The sequence below is a fragment of the Mercenaria mercenaria genome, chromosome 19 (assembly GCF_021730395.1).
Source record: "Mercenaria mercenaria strain notata chromosome 19, MADL_Memer_1, whole genome shotgun sequence".
Classification (NCBI taxonomy): Eukaryota; Metazoa; Mollusca; class Bivalvia; order Venerida; family Veneridae; genus Mercenaria; species Mercenaria mercenaria.
In genome coordinates, this window is record NC_069379.1 from 5,257,927 (window position 1) to 5,273,024 (window position 15,098).

The 15,098-nt window shown below is 36.4% G+C and overlaps 1 protein-coding gene across 1 annotated transcript; it reads left to right on the forward strand.

Annotated features, from left to right (window-relative positions):
* The first annotated feature begins 1,327 nt into the window (after positions 1–1,327).
* On the forward strand, positions 1,328–11,628 carry LOC123542837 (complement C1q-like protein 2). The gene is made up of 3 exons (XM_045328854.2): positions 1,328–1,572; positions 8,518–8,630; positions 10,419–11,628. Exons 2-3 carry the CDS (start codon positions 8,549–8,551, stop codon positions 10,868–10,870), a joined length of 534 nt encoding a protein of 177 aa, XP_045184789.2. The 5' UTR covers positions 1,328–1,572; positions 8,518–8,548; the 3' UTR covers positions 10,871–11,628.
* Positions 11,629–15,098: the final 3,470 nt, after the last annotated feature.

The window sequence follows — 15,098 nt, forward strand, 5'->3', positions numbered from 1 at the left end:
GACCATAGTGCAGCCTCACTAGATTAGATATGATTGAACTCCTATGACCATGTGTGAAAGTTGAAGACATGAGCAAACAAAATACTCAAAATGTTTCTATATGATTAGTCTAAGACAACGTCAAGTACCGTGATCTAAATGTGATCAATTCAGCCTAGGGTATCCGTTTAGCGCTGTAGGAGAAGAGATATATGTGAATGACTACTAAACTCATTTGTTCTCCACCACTGATTCATGTGAGGAAATTGTCGATAAATTAGTAAAAGCACGGAAATCAAAATGATAAATTGAGCCGCGCCATGAGAAAACCAACATAGTGCATTTGCGACCAGCATGGATCCAGACCAGCCTGCGCATACGCGCAGTCTCGTCAGGATACATGCTGTTCGCTTTCAAAGCCTATTGTAATTAGAGGAACCGTTAGCGAACAGCATGGATCCTGACAGACTGAGCGGATGCGCAGGCTGGTCTGGATCCATGCTGGTCGCAAATAGTACCTTTTTTTACCTAACGAGTCACACGTTTTATTGATGCATTCTGCGTCTTAAATAAACAAAATTATCAACAACTATATATGTTTCACGAAATCCTTGATCTTTATGACACAACAAATAGATAAAATCAAAGTAGACCTAAGGGTAATATTACCTATCAGCACGTTACATAGTTTTCACGCAAATCACCGGTCATGGTCGTGATTTTTGTGTGCATAAAGTAGTCTCAAGCGGGGCTATTGATACGTTTACATTATTCATTTAGTGTTTATCTTCTCCTTAACCAAAGAAGAAAACAAAACGTCCTCCCCCCCCCCCCCCCCCCCCCCCCCCCCGCCCCACCCCGCTTAGCTCAATAGGCAAAGCTCCGACCTTCGGATCGTGGGGTTGTAAGTTCGAGTCCTGGGCGAGGCGTATGTTCTCCGTGACAATTTGATAAAAGACATTTCGTCCTCAACCTCTGATTCATGTGGGAAAATTGGCAGTTACTTGTGGACAACAGGTTTATACTGGAGTGGTACAGAATCCAGGAACGCTGGTTAAGTCAAGTGCCTGTCGTTACAAAACTGAAATACTGTTGAAAAAAAAACAAACGGCGTTAAACCAAAAAATAAGCATTAAAACGGTTCAAATTAACACGTTTTTTTAACAGTTTAGCAAAGACAGTGTTTCAGGTCTTTTTTTTTTTGTTCATGGGGTGGTAAATTCTGGTTGCAAATAACTAGAGAATGCTTTGGTATAATATCTGTTCTGTATGCAGTTACTAAATGCATCAAGGGGACATTTTGTGTTTTACGAGCTCTTATTTTAGTTATGTTATTTGTTTCGCTCCACTGCGTTGATAAAATACAAGTTATGTTCAAATTTTATGTATTTCAAAATTTTAACAAAAAATGCCTTTACTACTGAAAACTAAGGGAAACTACAGCAAATACATATTTAGTGAAAATATATCAGGAAAATTAAACCTGACTGGTTGAGACTGAATCTGTGCATTATGATCAAAAGATATTGTAATCATATAAAAGATATGCGGACAGCTAGCGATCTATAAACGTCCAGATTTCAGGAATACAGAGTAAGTACTATATTTTTAATTACGAACATTTTTACAGAATGTCCAATAAGAATGATTTGTTTGTTGTACTTTGTCGTTTGAAAGAGACTTAGACAATGAAGTACATGGACTTTCAAATTTATCTTTTTCGTTTTAGGTCGTCTTGTAAAATCAAATCTATACACCGAGTGAAGTTTAAGAATCTTAGTTTCGAAGAGTTGGTTTAAACATATTTATTTCCCAATATGTACATATCAAATGATTATTTACATACATAAATTCTGGATTGGACTGGAAGCCAGTAGGCTTATTGAAGTCCTCTCCATACATATAATCAATTTACACAGAGTCCTGGCGTAATCGAAATTATAAAAAGGAAATGCTCTCTTATATTGTATATGAGTTGATCTAAGTTATCGGAAAAGAAACATATCAAACTAGCAAAAACAAAGCAAAAGTATATTAATCAAAATCAAAATATAATGTAGATTTTAGATAAGTAAAGGAAATCAGAGAGTAAATGGACATGAAGATGAAGATAGGCGACAGGGTTTTTAGTTTTGTACAATAGTAAATTATCTAAGGAAGCGTTTCGATTTCTCTATATATCTGTGTACTGCAGAGAAGATAGTAATATTGTCTTCGTACGAGAGAGACTGGTCACCACAAAGGAGAACATTTAAAGATACATGGCAATAACTAGAAACTGTCTCCAGGAGACTCATTCGTAGGTCATTGTACCTTTCACAGTGAAGAAAGTAATGATTAGCGCTTTCAGCGTAGCCACAAGTACAGTTTGGAGAGTCAATAATGTTCTTTGAATAAAGATCTTGCGAAAGTGAACTACAGTTGGTACGTAACCTAGAATGTAAAACCTGAATTTCTCGACTCCCATAATAATAATATTTAGGAACATATACAATATTCAAGTTGAGGTGGTGTTTAAAACTAGATAGTGATTCAGCTTCCCGAGTAGGTCGTGGCAATTCATTGAAAAGACGTACAGTTGAAGGAAGAAATGAGTTTTGATAAAGTGTTGTGCGTGCACGTGGAACTTGTATGTCGTCTGCGTTGCGGAGACTGTAATTAGACCTGTCTTCTACGAGAGGCGGAACTAAATATGACAAGTATTCAGGCGTAAGACCTTGTTTCATTTTATAAAAAAGAATTAGTTTATGTTTACTTCTTCTATCTTTCAATGTGTCCCAGCCCACTTCTTTCATTAATGTCTGGATAGAAACTAATTTAGTAGTACCGGTCACGATGCGGGCGGCTTCATATTGATTTTTTTCTAGTTCATCGGACTCTTCAGTTGTACAGTTATCAAAAAGGACATCTGCATATTCAAGTATTGGTCTTATATAACTAATATACATTGTTTCTAATGATTTCCGGTCTAAAATGAATTTGAGTTTCCTCATTACATTTAGTCTATTGTAAGCTTTGGATTTAATGTATTCAATATGTTGGTTCCATCGAAGATCATTAGAAAATAGTACACCTAAGTGTTTGTGATTTTGAACTTCTTGAACGATTTGGTTCTGCATTATGATTGGTGGATGGGGGAACTGGTGTATTTTTCTTGAAAAGAGAAGACATTCAGTTTTCTTTGGGTTAAATTTAACCAACCATCTTGCAGCCCACTCAGAGATTTTCGACAGATCAACATTGAGTGTATTTGCCGCTTATTGCTCATTTTCAACGATGACATAAAGACTTGTGTCATCAGCAAATAGACGTGTATATTAGCTCCGATGTCATGTACGATGTCATTAATGTACATCAGGAAAAGTAAAGGGCCCAGAATGGACCCCTGAGGTACACCAGCATTGATAGAATTCCAGTCAGATTTTGCACCACATATTACCACACGCTGCCTACGATTTGAAAGATAAGATGAGAACCAAGAGTTCAGACGACCAGAAATTCCAAATAACTTAAGCTTATAGAGTAGACCAGTATGCCAGACACGATCGAATGCTTTACTGATATCACAGAAGACGGCCCTGATCTCTTTGCCGGAGTCAATTGCATGAGTGAATGTGTCGTAAAGATAAACAAGTTGATTGACTGTGGAATCTCTTGGCACAAAACCAGATTGTAAAGGTGTAAGAAGATTGTTATCCTGAAGATAGTTGAAAACATGTTTAAATACGATTCTCTCAAAGACCTTACCGACTGTACTTAGAAGAGAAATTGGTCTATAATTAGTAACAAGAGATGGATCTCCAGATTTGAATAGGGGTGTAACATTTGCTTCCTTCCATCCTTCTGGAAAAGTGCAACAAGTAAGTGAGTAGTTAAAAAGATCACATAATGGTGAAGCAAGTTCAAAAGAAAGTTCACGCAGAATTCGGTTGTTTACCCCGTCGGGACCGGATGCTTTGCCGAGTGGTAGGGTTTTAAGTACAGACTGAACTTCTTCTGGTGAAATTTGAAGTGAATTTAGGGAAGGATGCTGAGTGTTTGGACTGTCAGGCAATGCTTGGGCAGCCGTTTCATCTAACATGGATTGTTCTTTGAAGAAATTGTTTAACAGGTTAGCCTTTTGTTTGTCATCATAAACAACTTCATCATCATATACAAGGTTGGAAATGGTACTTTTGGTTGTTGGTTTAATGAAGGATTTCATACAACACCACCACGATTTAGAAGACTTTGAGTGATCTGTTAGGTTTTTGGCAAGTTTGGAAATATGAGTTTTCTTTGCTTCTTTGATAAGTGTAGTAATACTATTCCTAAGATGCCGAAATCTAGACCAGTGTTCCTCAGACCCAGTGTTCTTAGCTTTTCGATAAATTCGTTTTCTTTTTCTTATAAGTTTTTTTATATGAGTTGTAATCCATGATGGATCATTCTGCCGTATGAAAACTTCCCTGTTTGGGATGCACGATTTTGCAATTTCCAAAATTTGATGAGTTATATTTGAACAATAAGTACTAATATTTTCATCTTTAAAAGAACTCCAGTTTATCATCGATGCTTTCTGGCGCAGAAGATCATAGTTTCCTTTATCAAATAGCCAAATGTGTCTCTTAAAAGCTGGGTTAGAATGCTTCTTTAAATTTAAAAGTCCGTAAGTAGGGCAATGATAACGTATTTCTTGGGATAAGAAGGGATCACCAACACCAGAACAGTATAGAAGACTTGCATTAGATGTAAATATTAAATCAATTAACGAAGACGAATTCTCAGTATAATGTGTAGGCTCATCAATGTGCTGTATGAACGAGAATTGTTGGCAGATTGAGTGGATTTTGCGGGCTGATTGTTGGTTTGCACAGTTAAGATTAAAGTCACCTACGACTATTATATCACGAAAGCCAGTGTCAACCGCCAAGTGTAAAGAATCAACAATTTTTGAGTGTTGAAGTGCATCTGTATTTGGTGGTCTGTAGAATAAACCAAACAAAATGTTTTTAGTTTCAAGAACTAATTCAATCCAAATACACTCAGTACCAGGAATTTCTAGATCTGTCCTTCTTTTGTAATGGAGTGTATCCCTAATATACAATAAAACACCTCCGTGTGGATCGTACATACGGTCTTTCCGTTCAGGAGGATGAAAAGACGCAAAAAGAAGCTCTTCTGTATGGATTGACTGGTTTAACCAAGTCTCTGATAAGGCAATTATGTCAAAATCACGGAGTTCGGCAAATAACAACTCTAGTTTATTTGATATACTTTGTATATTGTAGTGAACAAATGAAATATGTCTAGACAAGTCTAAGCTGTTTACAGACGAAGATGATAAAGAAGAAGAGGAAGTATCTTGTGATGAAACCGTCGGGCCAGGGTTCGGATGGACGTCGCCAGATAACAAAATTTTTAAGATAAGATAACTATATACCAGGAAACTCATCAAAAAGACACCGGCAATAACAGCAAGAGAAAACCTTGAGTTATCTAGATGTTTGACGCTTTTAGGATAATTCTTTTTCACTCCTGCGGTGACTGGCATTTGACTTGACTGTTGTGTTATATAATGTAAGGCCGTGAATATTGACAATAAAGAGAAATGAAGACTAAACATGAAGCTTATGAGGACTAAAAATCTAAACCGTCCCTGCAAGCAAAAATTCCTCATGATGGCTGGTTTTCTATAAGTATTTTTGGTCATGTTATTTGCAAGAGGTAAAACAGGAAGAATTCAAAAGCCAACAGGAGGAACATAACCAAAACACAGTATATTAACATACAAGAGAAATATCGAAAAGGTATTAGAAAATACCCTGTCGCCAAAGAAGCATTTGGAAAGAAATAGAAAGGGCCTAATCTAATGGTAAGTATTAGGAGAAGAAAAGAGATCATTATTTGTAATAATGATTAAGTTGACTTGAAAGATACATTTACACAGAATAAGTTAAGGACTGCAAAGTAAACGTGTTTAAAGAGAATATAATATAAAAGGGAAATAGATTCGGTTATATTTAGCAATGACTAATTGGACAATTTCGGTCAATGAGAACGGCGATCATAATTAAAATCGTGTATTGTAGTTTCTTAGAAAAAAAAATCAATGGGTTAACGTAACGCATGTGATGACGAAAAAATGCTTATAAGGTAACATATTTGCAAATATAGAAATACATGTACTTAACGAAAATTGTAATTACGCAAAAGAATGAGACATTTTTGTTCAAATAGCACTGCTGATACTCAGTAGTAATTGTTTTTGGGGGAAAAAGGTGGATATGTGAATAGGTTCACATATGTAAAGTGTGCGAGTGAGTTTAAGTCAAGGATAATATTTAAACTTAAAATATAAAAGAGCATTGAACGCTATGCACAGCTATGTCACAAATCATTATGGTTATACACGAAAGATTCAGCTACTTATTTAAAAGAGCATAGAACACTGTGCACGGTTGTGTCACAAGTCCTTAAGGTTGTACATAAAGTATACAATATACAGATACTTATATGGAAGAGCATTGAACAAGATACTTCTAAAAAGAGTATAGAACACCATGCACCACTATGCACGGTTGTGTCACAAATCCTTAAGGTTATACACAAAATGTTCAATATACAGATACTTATAAAGAGCATTGAACACTATGCACGACTGTGTCACAAATCCTTATGGTTATACACAAAATGTTCAATATACAGATACTTATATGAAAGAGCACAGAACACTATGCACAGTTGTGTCACAAAACCCTAAGGTTATAAACAGAATGTTCAATATACAGATACTTACATAAAAGTGCATAGAGCACTATACACAGTGAGTCACAAATCCTTAAAGTTATACACAAAATGTTCAATATACAGATGCCGATATAAAAGAGCATTGAACACTATGCACGGTTGTGTTTTAAATCCTTAAGGTTAACACAAAGTATACAAGATACAGACACTTTTATAAAAAGGCATTGAAAAATATGCACGGTTGTGTCATAAACCCTTAAGGTTATACAAAGAGTATTCAATTTACATGTACTTATACAAAGAAAAACAACATTAGACACTGTGCATGGTTGTGTCATACATCCTTAGGGTTATTCACAAAGTATTCAAAATGTAGGTAGGTCACACAGACCTAATATTTACTGTATGAAATATTGGCAAAGTAGCCTGACGTACATGTACAAAACTATATTTGTATTATACTATATTTATTAAACTTGAGTAGGTATGTCGTATAAGAAACATGTCTCATCATCAAAATAGATGCTCAAATTTTTATTGTGATATTGTGATTTTCGAAGAGTTATAACGACATGTTTCTGTTTTTGTAAACATGATAGTTCGATTGAAATAAAAATTGATAGAATCTTAAAAGAATTCGGGGGAAAAGAATTAGCAAACGGATATAAGAATATCTCTATGTTATTTTATTTAGTAATGTATCTGGAAATATGCCGCGCTGACGAGCTCTACAGCAAATGATGCTGCGCGTCTTTTGGGGCACCGTACTATTCCGCCAAAGAACGGGTGCATATTTGAGTCGCACCATGAGGAACCCACATAGTGAATTTGCGACCAGCATAGATCCTGACCAGCTTGCACATACGCGCAGTCAAACTTGGCATTTAATAAAAAGATGAATTTTTTCAATAGCCTGAATAAAATTGAAAACACTTACGTAAAAAAATGAACGCAAGGACACATAGTGACGTCACGAACCCGATATGCAATTCACGCCTTAATATTTAAAGATCGGGAAATATGCACGAGTTCTGCAGCGGAAATATAGCGCAATATTCCTCCGCAAAAAAAAAAAACGAGTGGATATTTCCAATACAAGGATAATAACCTTTTTATTACATACGTATCCACTCGTATACATGTAAATTAAATGTAAATATTTTGAAATTGTTCGATATCCAAAATAAATATAATGCAACGACAAACATTAAATGACGTCACGCACCTGATAAGAAATTCTGGCGACACTGTATGGAAAAAATATTGACGTCAACTTGACGAAAGAATAAAAACGAGAATGTAATATTAATTAACGAAAATATCGGCGTTACCGGTTCCACTGTTAGTTGACGGAAAATCAGAAACAAGCAGACGAATGTGTGTCTTCCCACTGGAAATTGCCATCATTGTGATTGATTGGGTTTTTTTCCTAAGGACTTCATAATAAACAAATAATTCTATTTTACGCATGTTTTGGTGCTCATGTTTAGTTAGTACTATCTACGCTGTTTCTTAAAGAGAAATTATGCATTGTGCGGATCTAGAACAAGGTCAAACATTAATGAAACAAGAATGTTTCACTTTTTACAAAATTAATGCACTTTTCGAAACAGTACCACCTGTAAAGCTAAAACAGTTTCAAGACTGTGTGATATATATTTAGTTACGTTTTTCAAGTTTATTGAAACAGATAATTAAAACACATAATGAAATCGTAGGAAAACAAAACATTACTCACCACTCTACCTGTATGGTTCATTACCATAGCGCCTCACAGATTTTGAAATAACAGTGTAACTATTTTTGTAGGTTTCGAACGATAAAACCTTCAACCAACGCTATGGAGTTCGTGTTTATGTATTGCTTCCTTTTGACCGTTTTCACTACCACTACACATGCAGCGGCCGTGGGGATTGCTAAAGGTATGAAAATATTCATAATTATATGTTCATTTTACCCGTAATATTAGAACTACTTGTTTTAAACGTCGACCCGTGGCTGTTATCCACGTATATGTTTATTTGTTTTAGGTTTAACGCCGTTTTTTTCAACTGTATTTCAGTCATGTAACGGCGGGAAGTTAACCTAACCAGTGTTCCTGGATTCTGTACCAGTACAAACCTTTCTCCGCAAGTAACTGCCAACTTCCCCACATGAATTATCAGAGGTGGAGGATGAATGATTTCAGACACAGTGTCTTTTATCAAATCGTCACGGAGAACATACGCCCTGCCCGAGGGTCAACGCTTTCCCTACTGAGCTAAGCGGACGGGCGGGCGGGCTACGTATACAATTTGTATTTTAATTCTCAAGGACAAACTATCCAGGATTTCATTTTTATGCCCATTGATAAAATAACTAATCCTTGGAAAAGGCTTTTAAAAGAGACTTCCTGGATGTATCGTTTGGTCACTGTGTCTCCACAAGGAATGAATTCAAATATTCTGTATTAATGCCTTTCTAAAATACGTGTTATATACGTATATATTACTGTTGTGAATGTATTCCATCATCAGTTTTTACTGGTGCCTTTCCTTAATCATTGCACTTATACTGCATTTTTTCACCAGTATCTATGTATAATACTTTGATCCTGCTTATGATTTTTACGACAACCTTTTAATTGAATTATGACGTTGTCGTCATTGACGTCGGTTGAGGTTGACGTCACTTCCTTTGTTAATCTTATTTTGAACCCTGAAGAACGTTGGTTTAAAATAAAGTGACTTGATTTTAAAAAGTTTTTGTAGTTTTGACTACTTTTAATACTTATATATTTAATGTAAACATGAGGATTTTTCTGGTGCCATTGAACGGCATTTGCTATCTATTATTGATCTTAAAACATAATAGAAATATCTAATCACTAAGACAATTATTGATTTACTAATTGGTGTAAGTTCGATTGAAAACGACAAGCTTATTTGACCACTACCTTGTCCGCTTCTTGGAAATAAAGAGCACTGGTGTCATATAAGGTGTGGACGTAACCCCAGCCAGACTCGAACCCATAATCCCCGGTTTGAATGGCGCTAATGGTTGCTACATGCCTTACTGCATAATGGTTTGCCTAAACCCTTTGATAAAATTGGAATGTGAAAACATGACTAAAATGATAATAACGGTTCAGTGTTAACATTATGACTGGCTGTTATCTATTTAAAAAATAAATTGGCCAGAGTGAATTCTTTCGAACGACGTATAACCACCCGAGTGTATAAATAAGTGTTAAAGCACCGATTTGCTATAATTTATTTTGATTCTAACTTGAATTTTATTGTAAAATTTAGATCAAATTCTTCGCGCATGCATGGCGCCAACTGTTAGGTCTTGACGCTCTTTGTTTATGCACACCAGGACCGGAAATGATAATACGACTTGCGGAAGAGTTCAGTTTGGGTGCAAAAGATGGCGAAATATTCTGCAAAGCGAATAACCAACTTAATATATGTGTAAATTAATCAAGACAGTTGTTCAATGTGACATTTCGTTTTAAACATGCTATTAAGTAAAACATTTGATCAAATTTAAAAGCGCTATCTCTTGATGTATACATGGCGCTAAATATCACGTCCACGTGACGTCAACATTATATCATTGTGATGATTAAAGCATTGATAGTCATATTAGAATTATAGTTATACTAGTACTAGTAAAGTCGTCTTTTAATTTACGTACTCTTACACAATTCTTGTTGTTTTTTTCTTTAGAGAACGAACAGAAAGACCGTGCACCTATTGTGAAAAGAAGCGCATCTGGCGGGAATATTGCCTTTTCAGCGTATCTTGGTAGCTATGTACAAGACTTTAACAACGACAAAATTGTTTTTGACAACACGGTCCTCAATGAAGGGAATGCTTATAACAGAGGAACAGGGGAATTCACGGCGCCGGTAAATGGGACATACCTTCTGTCTTTTCAGTTCGAAAACTGGGCGAACGATGTGCCTGACTTGCAGCAAGTTGCTACTCTTAAAGTCAGCGGTAACGTCATTGCAAGTGCGATTATCAAGCCAATGGGCCGGAGCACACAGGCAGGCAACATGGCAGTCGTCCGGCTCATTCAAGGGCAGAAGGCGTATGTGACGGTGGATGGAGGAAATGTGTATGGACAGAGTAGTGAACGCTTCACATTCTTCACAGGGGCTCTTTTGTATCAATAAGCTGTAACAGCGCTGAAAACTGAATGACTAAGAATTTGCCGCGCCGTGAGAAAACCAACTTAGTGGCTTTGCGAACAACATGGATCCAGACCAGCCTGCGCATCCGCATCCGCGCAGTCTGGTCAGGATCCATGCTGTTCGCTAACGGTTTCTCTAATTGCAAAAGGCTTTCAAAGCGAATAGCATGGATGCTGACCAGACTGCGCGGATGTGCAGGCTGGTCTGGATCCATGCTGGTCGCAACGCCACTATGTTGGTTTTCTCATGGCACAGCTCATATAAGTTTACAGGCACAATGACCTCCAGATTTTGGCTAAAATGAGCTTTCTTTGAAATTAAATTGTGGTCATATTATGAACATTATAACATAAGGATTTTTTTCATAACTATCTTTAATATGTCTAATCAAGAAAGAGAAACATACCCTAGTTGAGAGTCAAACCCGGGCCGCCTCGTTAATAGAAACTTTCCTGACCAGGGCCCCACGGTTTTCAAATTTAAATGGAAAAAAATAGTAAAAAACAACTAATTCTCATATGCCTCATAACATATAATCTGTTGGTAACTAAGCTTTAAACCAACCCTCTTTAAAAAATATAGTAATAATTTTCTGATATGTAAATATTTTGTCAGTGGAGGTCAGTGCCTTTAAAGACAATTAGAGCTTCTAGTTGAAATATATGGAAACATATGCACATAGCTTTATTCAATTATTTTTCTTTTGATTTTTATTTACTGTTAGTAGTTACTGTAGTAAAATATAGTCATGAACAGTTGAATTATACTCTTTTTTGAATAATTTATATTTAATTTATTATTACATGTTAAACATGTACATTTTGTGTATTACGATCCATCAAGTTTGTATTTCGTAATAATATTTTACAATTCTACCCTACGAGATGTCTCAAAAGTCATAATCCTGGCCCAAGTTTTACCCCCCCCCCCCCCCCCCCCCCCCCCACCCCCACCCCCACCCTGTATCTCTACAGTAGAAACAATATGTATCACTCCTATTAAAAATGGCTGTATGTTGACAATGTTACACAGTATGATGTGTTCAACTGTTAAGTATCTCATAGCACGTGTCTGTCACTGATTCATGAACATACACGGTTATACATCTTACCTTGCTAAATTTCTATAATGAACTTGTCCGTCTTTCAAACTGGACAGTTCAAATAACTGTTACATTATAAAAGTGATACTTGACAAAAAGATATTTACTGAATAGCTAATAGTGCAGCTCATGATCTGACTGCACCGGTCGCAAAAGCTGCCTCATTCGTGTCCCGCATGATAAGATTTAGAATGAATAGCGCCCACAAGTTGTGGACGAAAGACGCCCATCTAAGACTGGTTATTTTCCGAAATGCTGTACAAAAATGGCGCCGTGTGAAAAATTATTTCAAGATTAGACAGCGAAATTTAAAAAAGAGAGACTATATTATAATTTTTCTGACAGTTTGCCGCGGATAAAAATCGAACCGATGTGCTTTTTCGCTGGATTAAACGATATTTTACATAAAAACTAGTAACTGCATTTTGATCGAAAGCGATCAAGTTAGATAGAACGTGCACGAGTATTTATGGCTGTTCTGTTTAGATGTTGACGGTATATATCCCGTCATTTATTTTCAATTTCTGATCTTCATAGGAAGCCGATCACTCTTTTTACAAACAAAGTAAATATAAAAACTGAATGCTATTTTATGCGCTTATACGAGCATAAACCACATGGGGACTTCTTGCACATCCAAGAACTGCTAGAATACACCGGAAGTACAAATGTAGTGTAACATTTTTTGGTATATTTTTTTCGGACAAGCACACACATACAAAATTACGTGAACTTTGTCTGCAATGAGTAAATTTGCCAAAAGTTGCATGTACAGTATTCAAAATAATTTCAATAAACTAGTTTATTACCACATAGCAAGCATAAAACTTCTACGCACTGATCTCCCTTGCCACTATGATTTCATTTCAACGCAGTGATCTCCCATGCCAATACACTCTCATTCCTACGCAGTGATCTCCCTTGCCACTACGCTCTCATTCCTACGCAGTGATCTCCCTTGCCGCTACGCTCTCATTCCTACGCTGTGATCTCCCTTGCCACTACGCTCTCATTGATCATTGCCAACACAACATTCATGTGACAATCGTCCAAACATGGTAGACGAAACATCAAAAAAATGTTTTCTTTGTGATAGAAAGAGGTACTAATATGAAATAAGGCAAAGCCTCAAAGCGAGCTCAATGAAATCTAGTTTAGCTAATATATATATATATATATATATATATATATATATATATATTCACTTCTCAAAAGAATGAAAATTCGCGAGAACCTATTCTCTTGAAAACGGAAAATTTACATTTTTTTTGTCATCATACCTGTTTCAGCGAATATCATACTTTGCAAAATTTATGGGAAGCCCGTGTCACGGTTACATCATTTCCTTTCGCCGCGTTCTCGTACTGGCAATATTTTCCATTTTCTGTCCAATATGTACGCTGAGAGAAAAATGAAAAAGAATAAAAGACGGGGCGGATCGAGGTCTTTTTTCCAGGAGGGGTCCAGATGGGGTAGGTGCTGGAGTGGGTGTCACCCTCCTGCTGGTGGGGCTACAGGGGGGCCTCTCCCGGAAATTTTTTGTTTCTCTGGGCAAAGAAAATTGAATGCCAGTAATTATGTAGTAAATTCATGACGTCATTTAAATGGAAAACCCCGGTCTCGTATACTGCGAACTCAGTCATGATAAGCCTTGTGGGCAAAATGGTAAACATCGGTAAATGTGATTTACCAACTAATGTTTGAAATATATTTTCAAGGTAACTGAATACTGTGTTAAATGATTCAGTCATAATTGAGCCGTGACATGAGAAAACCAACATAGTGGGTTTGCGAATAGCATGGCTCCAGACCAGCCTGCGCATCCGCGCAATCTGGTTAGGATCCATGCTGTTCGCTAACAGTTTCTCTAATTGCAATAGGCTTTGAAAGCGAACAGCATGGATCCTGACCAGACTGCGCGGATGCGCAGACTGGTCTGGATCCATGCTGGTCGCAAAGCCACCATGTTGGTTTTACCATGGCACGGCCCCCATATTATTTATGTAATCTATTGATCAATCGAAAATAGTTTTGTATCCGCTGCTCGCTGTGGAGAGAAGTACTTCCTGTAACTAAGGAAAACTTTTTTTCAAGCCTTTGTTGGCGCATAGTTTTTAATAAATGTCCACTTAGCTGATATTTAGATTTTAAAAAAAATGTGTTGGCGCGAAGCGGCAAGGGAGATCACTGCATTGGAGTCTGAACACGCGTTTGCCAACTGAGAAATGGGCGGTTTAAATAAATCAACTGCTTTGTGAATTTCGATGTTTCATTTTTATTCATTTAGAAATTGTCTACATATTTATGCGTAATGGCTGAACAGCAAATTTTATGTGAGCATTTTTACAGATTGCGGGTTTTTAAACAGATTATGTTTCTTATATTTAAGATATAAACGTCTCAATTAGGCAAGCCACTAGACTGATAATAAAGAATTTGTTGCAAAAAATAAACTCTGATTTGTAATTTTCTTTTATTTCATTTAATGGTGACAAATGCCAGTCTATTTTAGAGATTTTCTCGGTGAACTGATTGTAATATGATACCCGACATAGGGTATAGACTGGCTACATTCATAATTTTAAAAACAAAAATAAAAAATATAATAAATTATTGCATGACTGCGGCTTTTTCCTTTGAAGTTTTGTGTTTTCTAAATTCTGGTATCGCCACGGTTAGCCGTGCTCTAAATTCCGTTGCACACAGGTATCGCTCACAGTTTTCTCTGTCTGGGGTGTAGAACAATACACACAAATTAGCAAGTGTTGCTGTGATAAGGTATTGAAAATGATTAGCTATTTGAAATAATTTATTACTGTATTTCTGTAGTTTAGTTCTCTACATCTTGATTTAAAACTTGATTTTTTAAATAACATAAAAATATAACTGCAAAAATGACTATATGATATTCTATTCAGTTTAAAAATTCAAATTACGTTTCTGGCAAAGCTTTACAATATGCTCTAGGTGTTAATTTCATCGATACATGAAACGTTTGTTGATAAAATTAGCCACGTGGGGTTAATTTACATTCCCTATTTCTCCAGGGTTCATGAACTCGTTAGCGCCTTCCCCCACTCCCCCCCCCCCCCCCCCCCCCCCGCCAAA

Bases quoted from the DNA above. Each gene is read 5' to 3' on its own strand.
- LOC123542837 (XM_045328854.2), top strand. From the start codon at position 8,549: ATGGAGTTCGTGTTTATGTATTGCTTCCTTTTGACCGTTTTCACTACC. The intron at 8,631-10,418 runs GTATGAAAATAT...TTTTTTCTTTAG, and splicing joins GGCCGTGGGGATTGCTAAAG to AGAACGAACAGAAAGACCGT.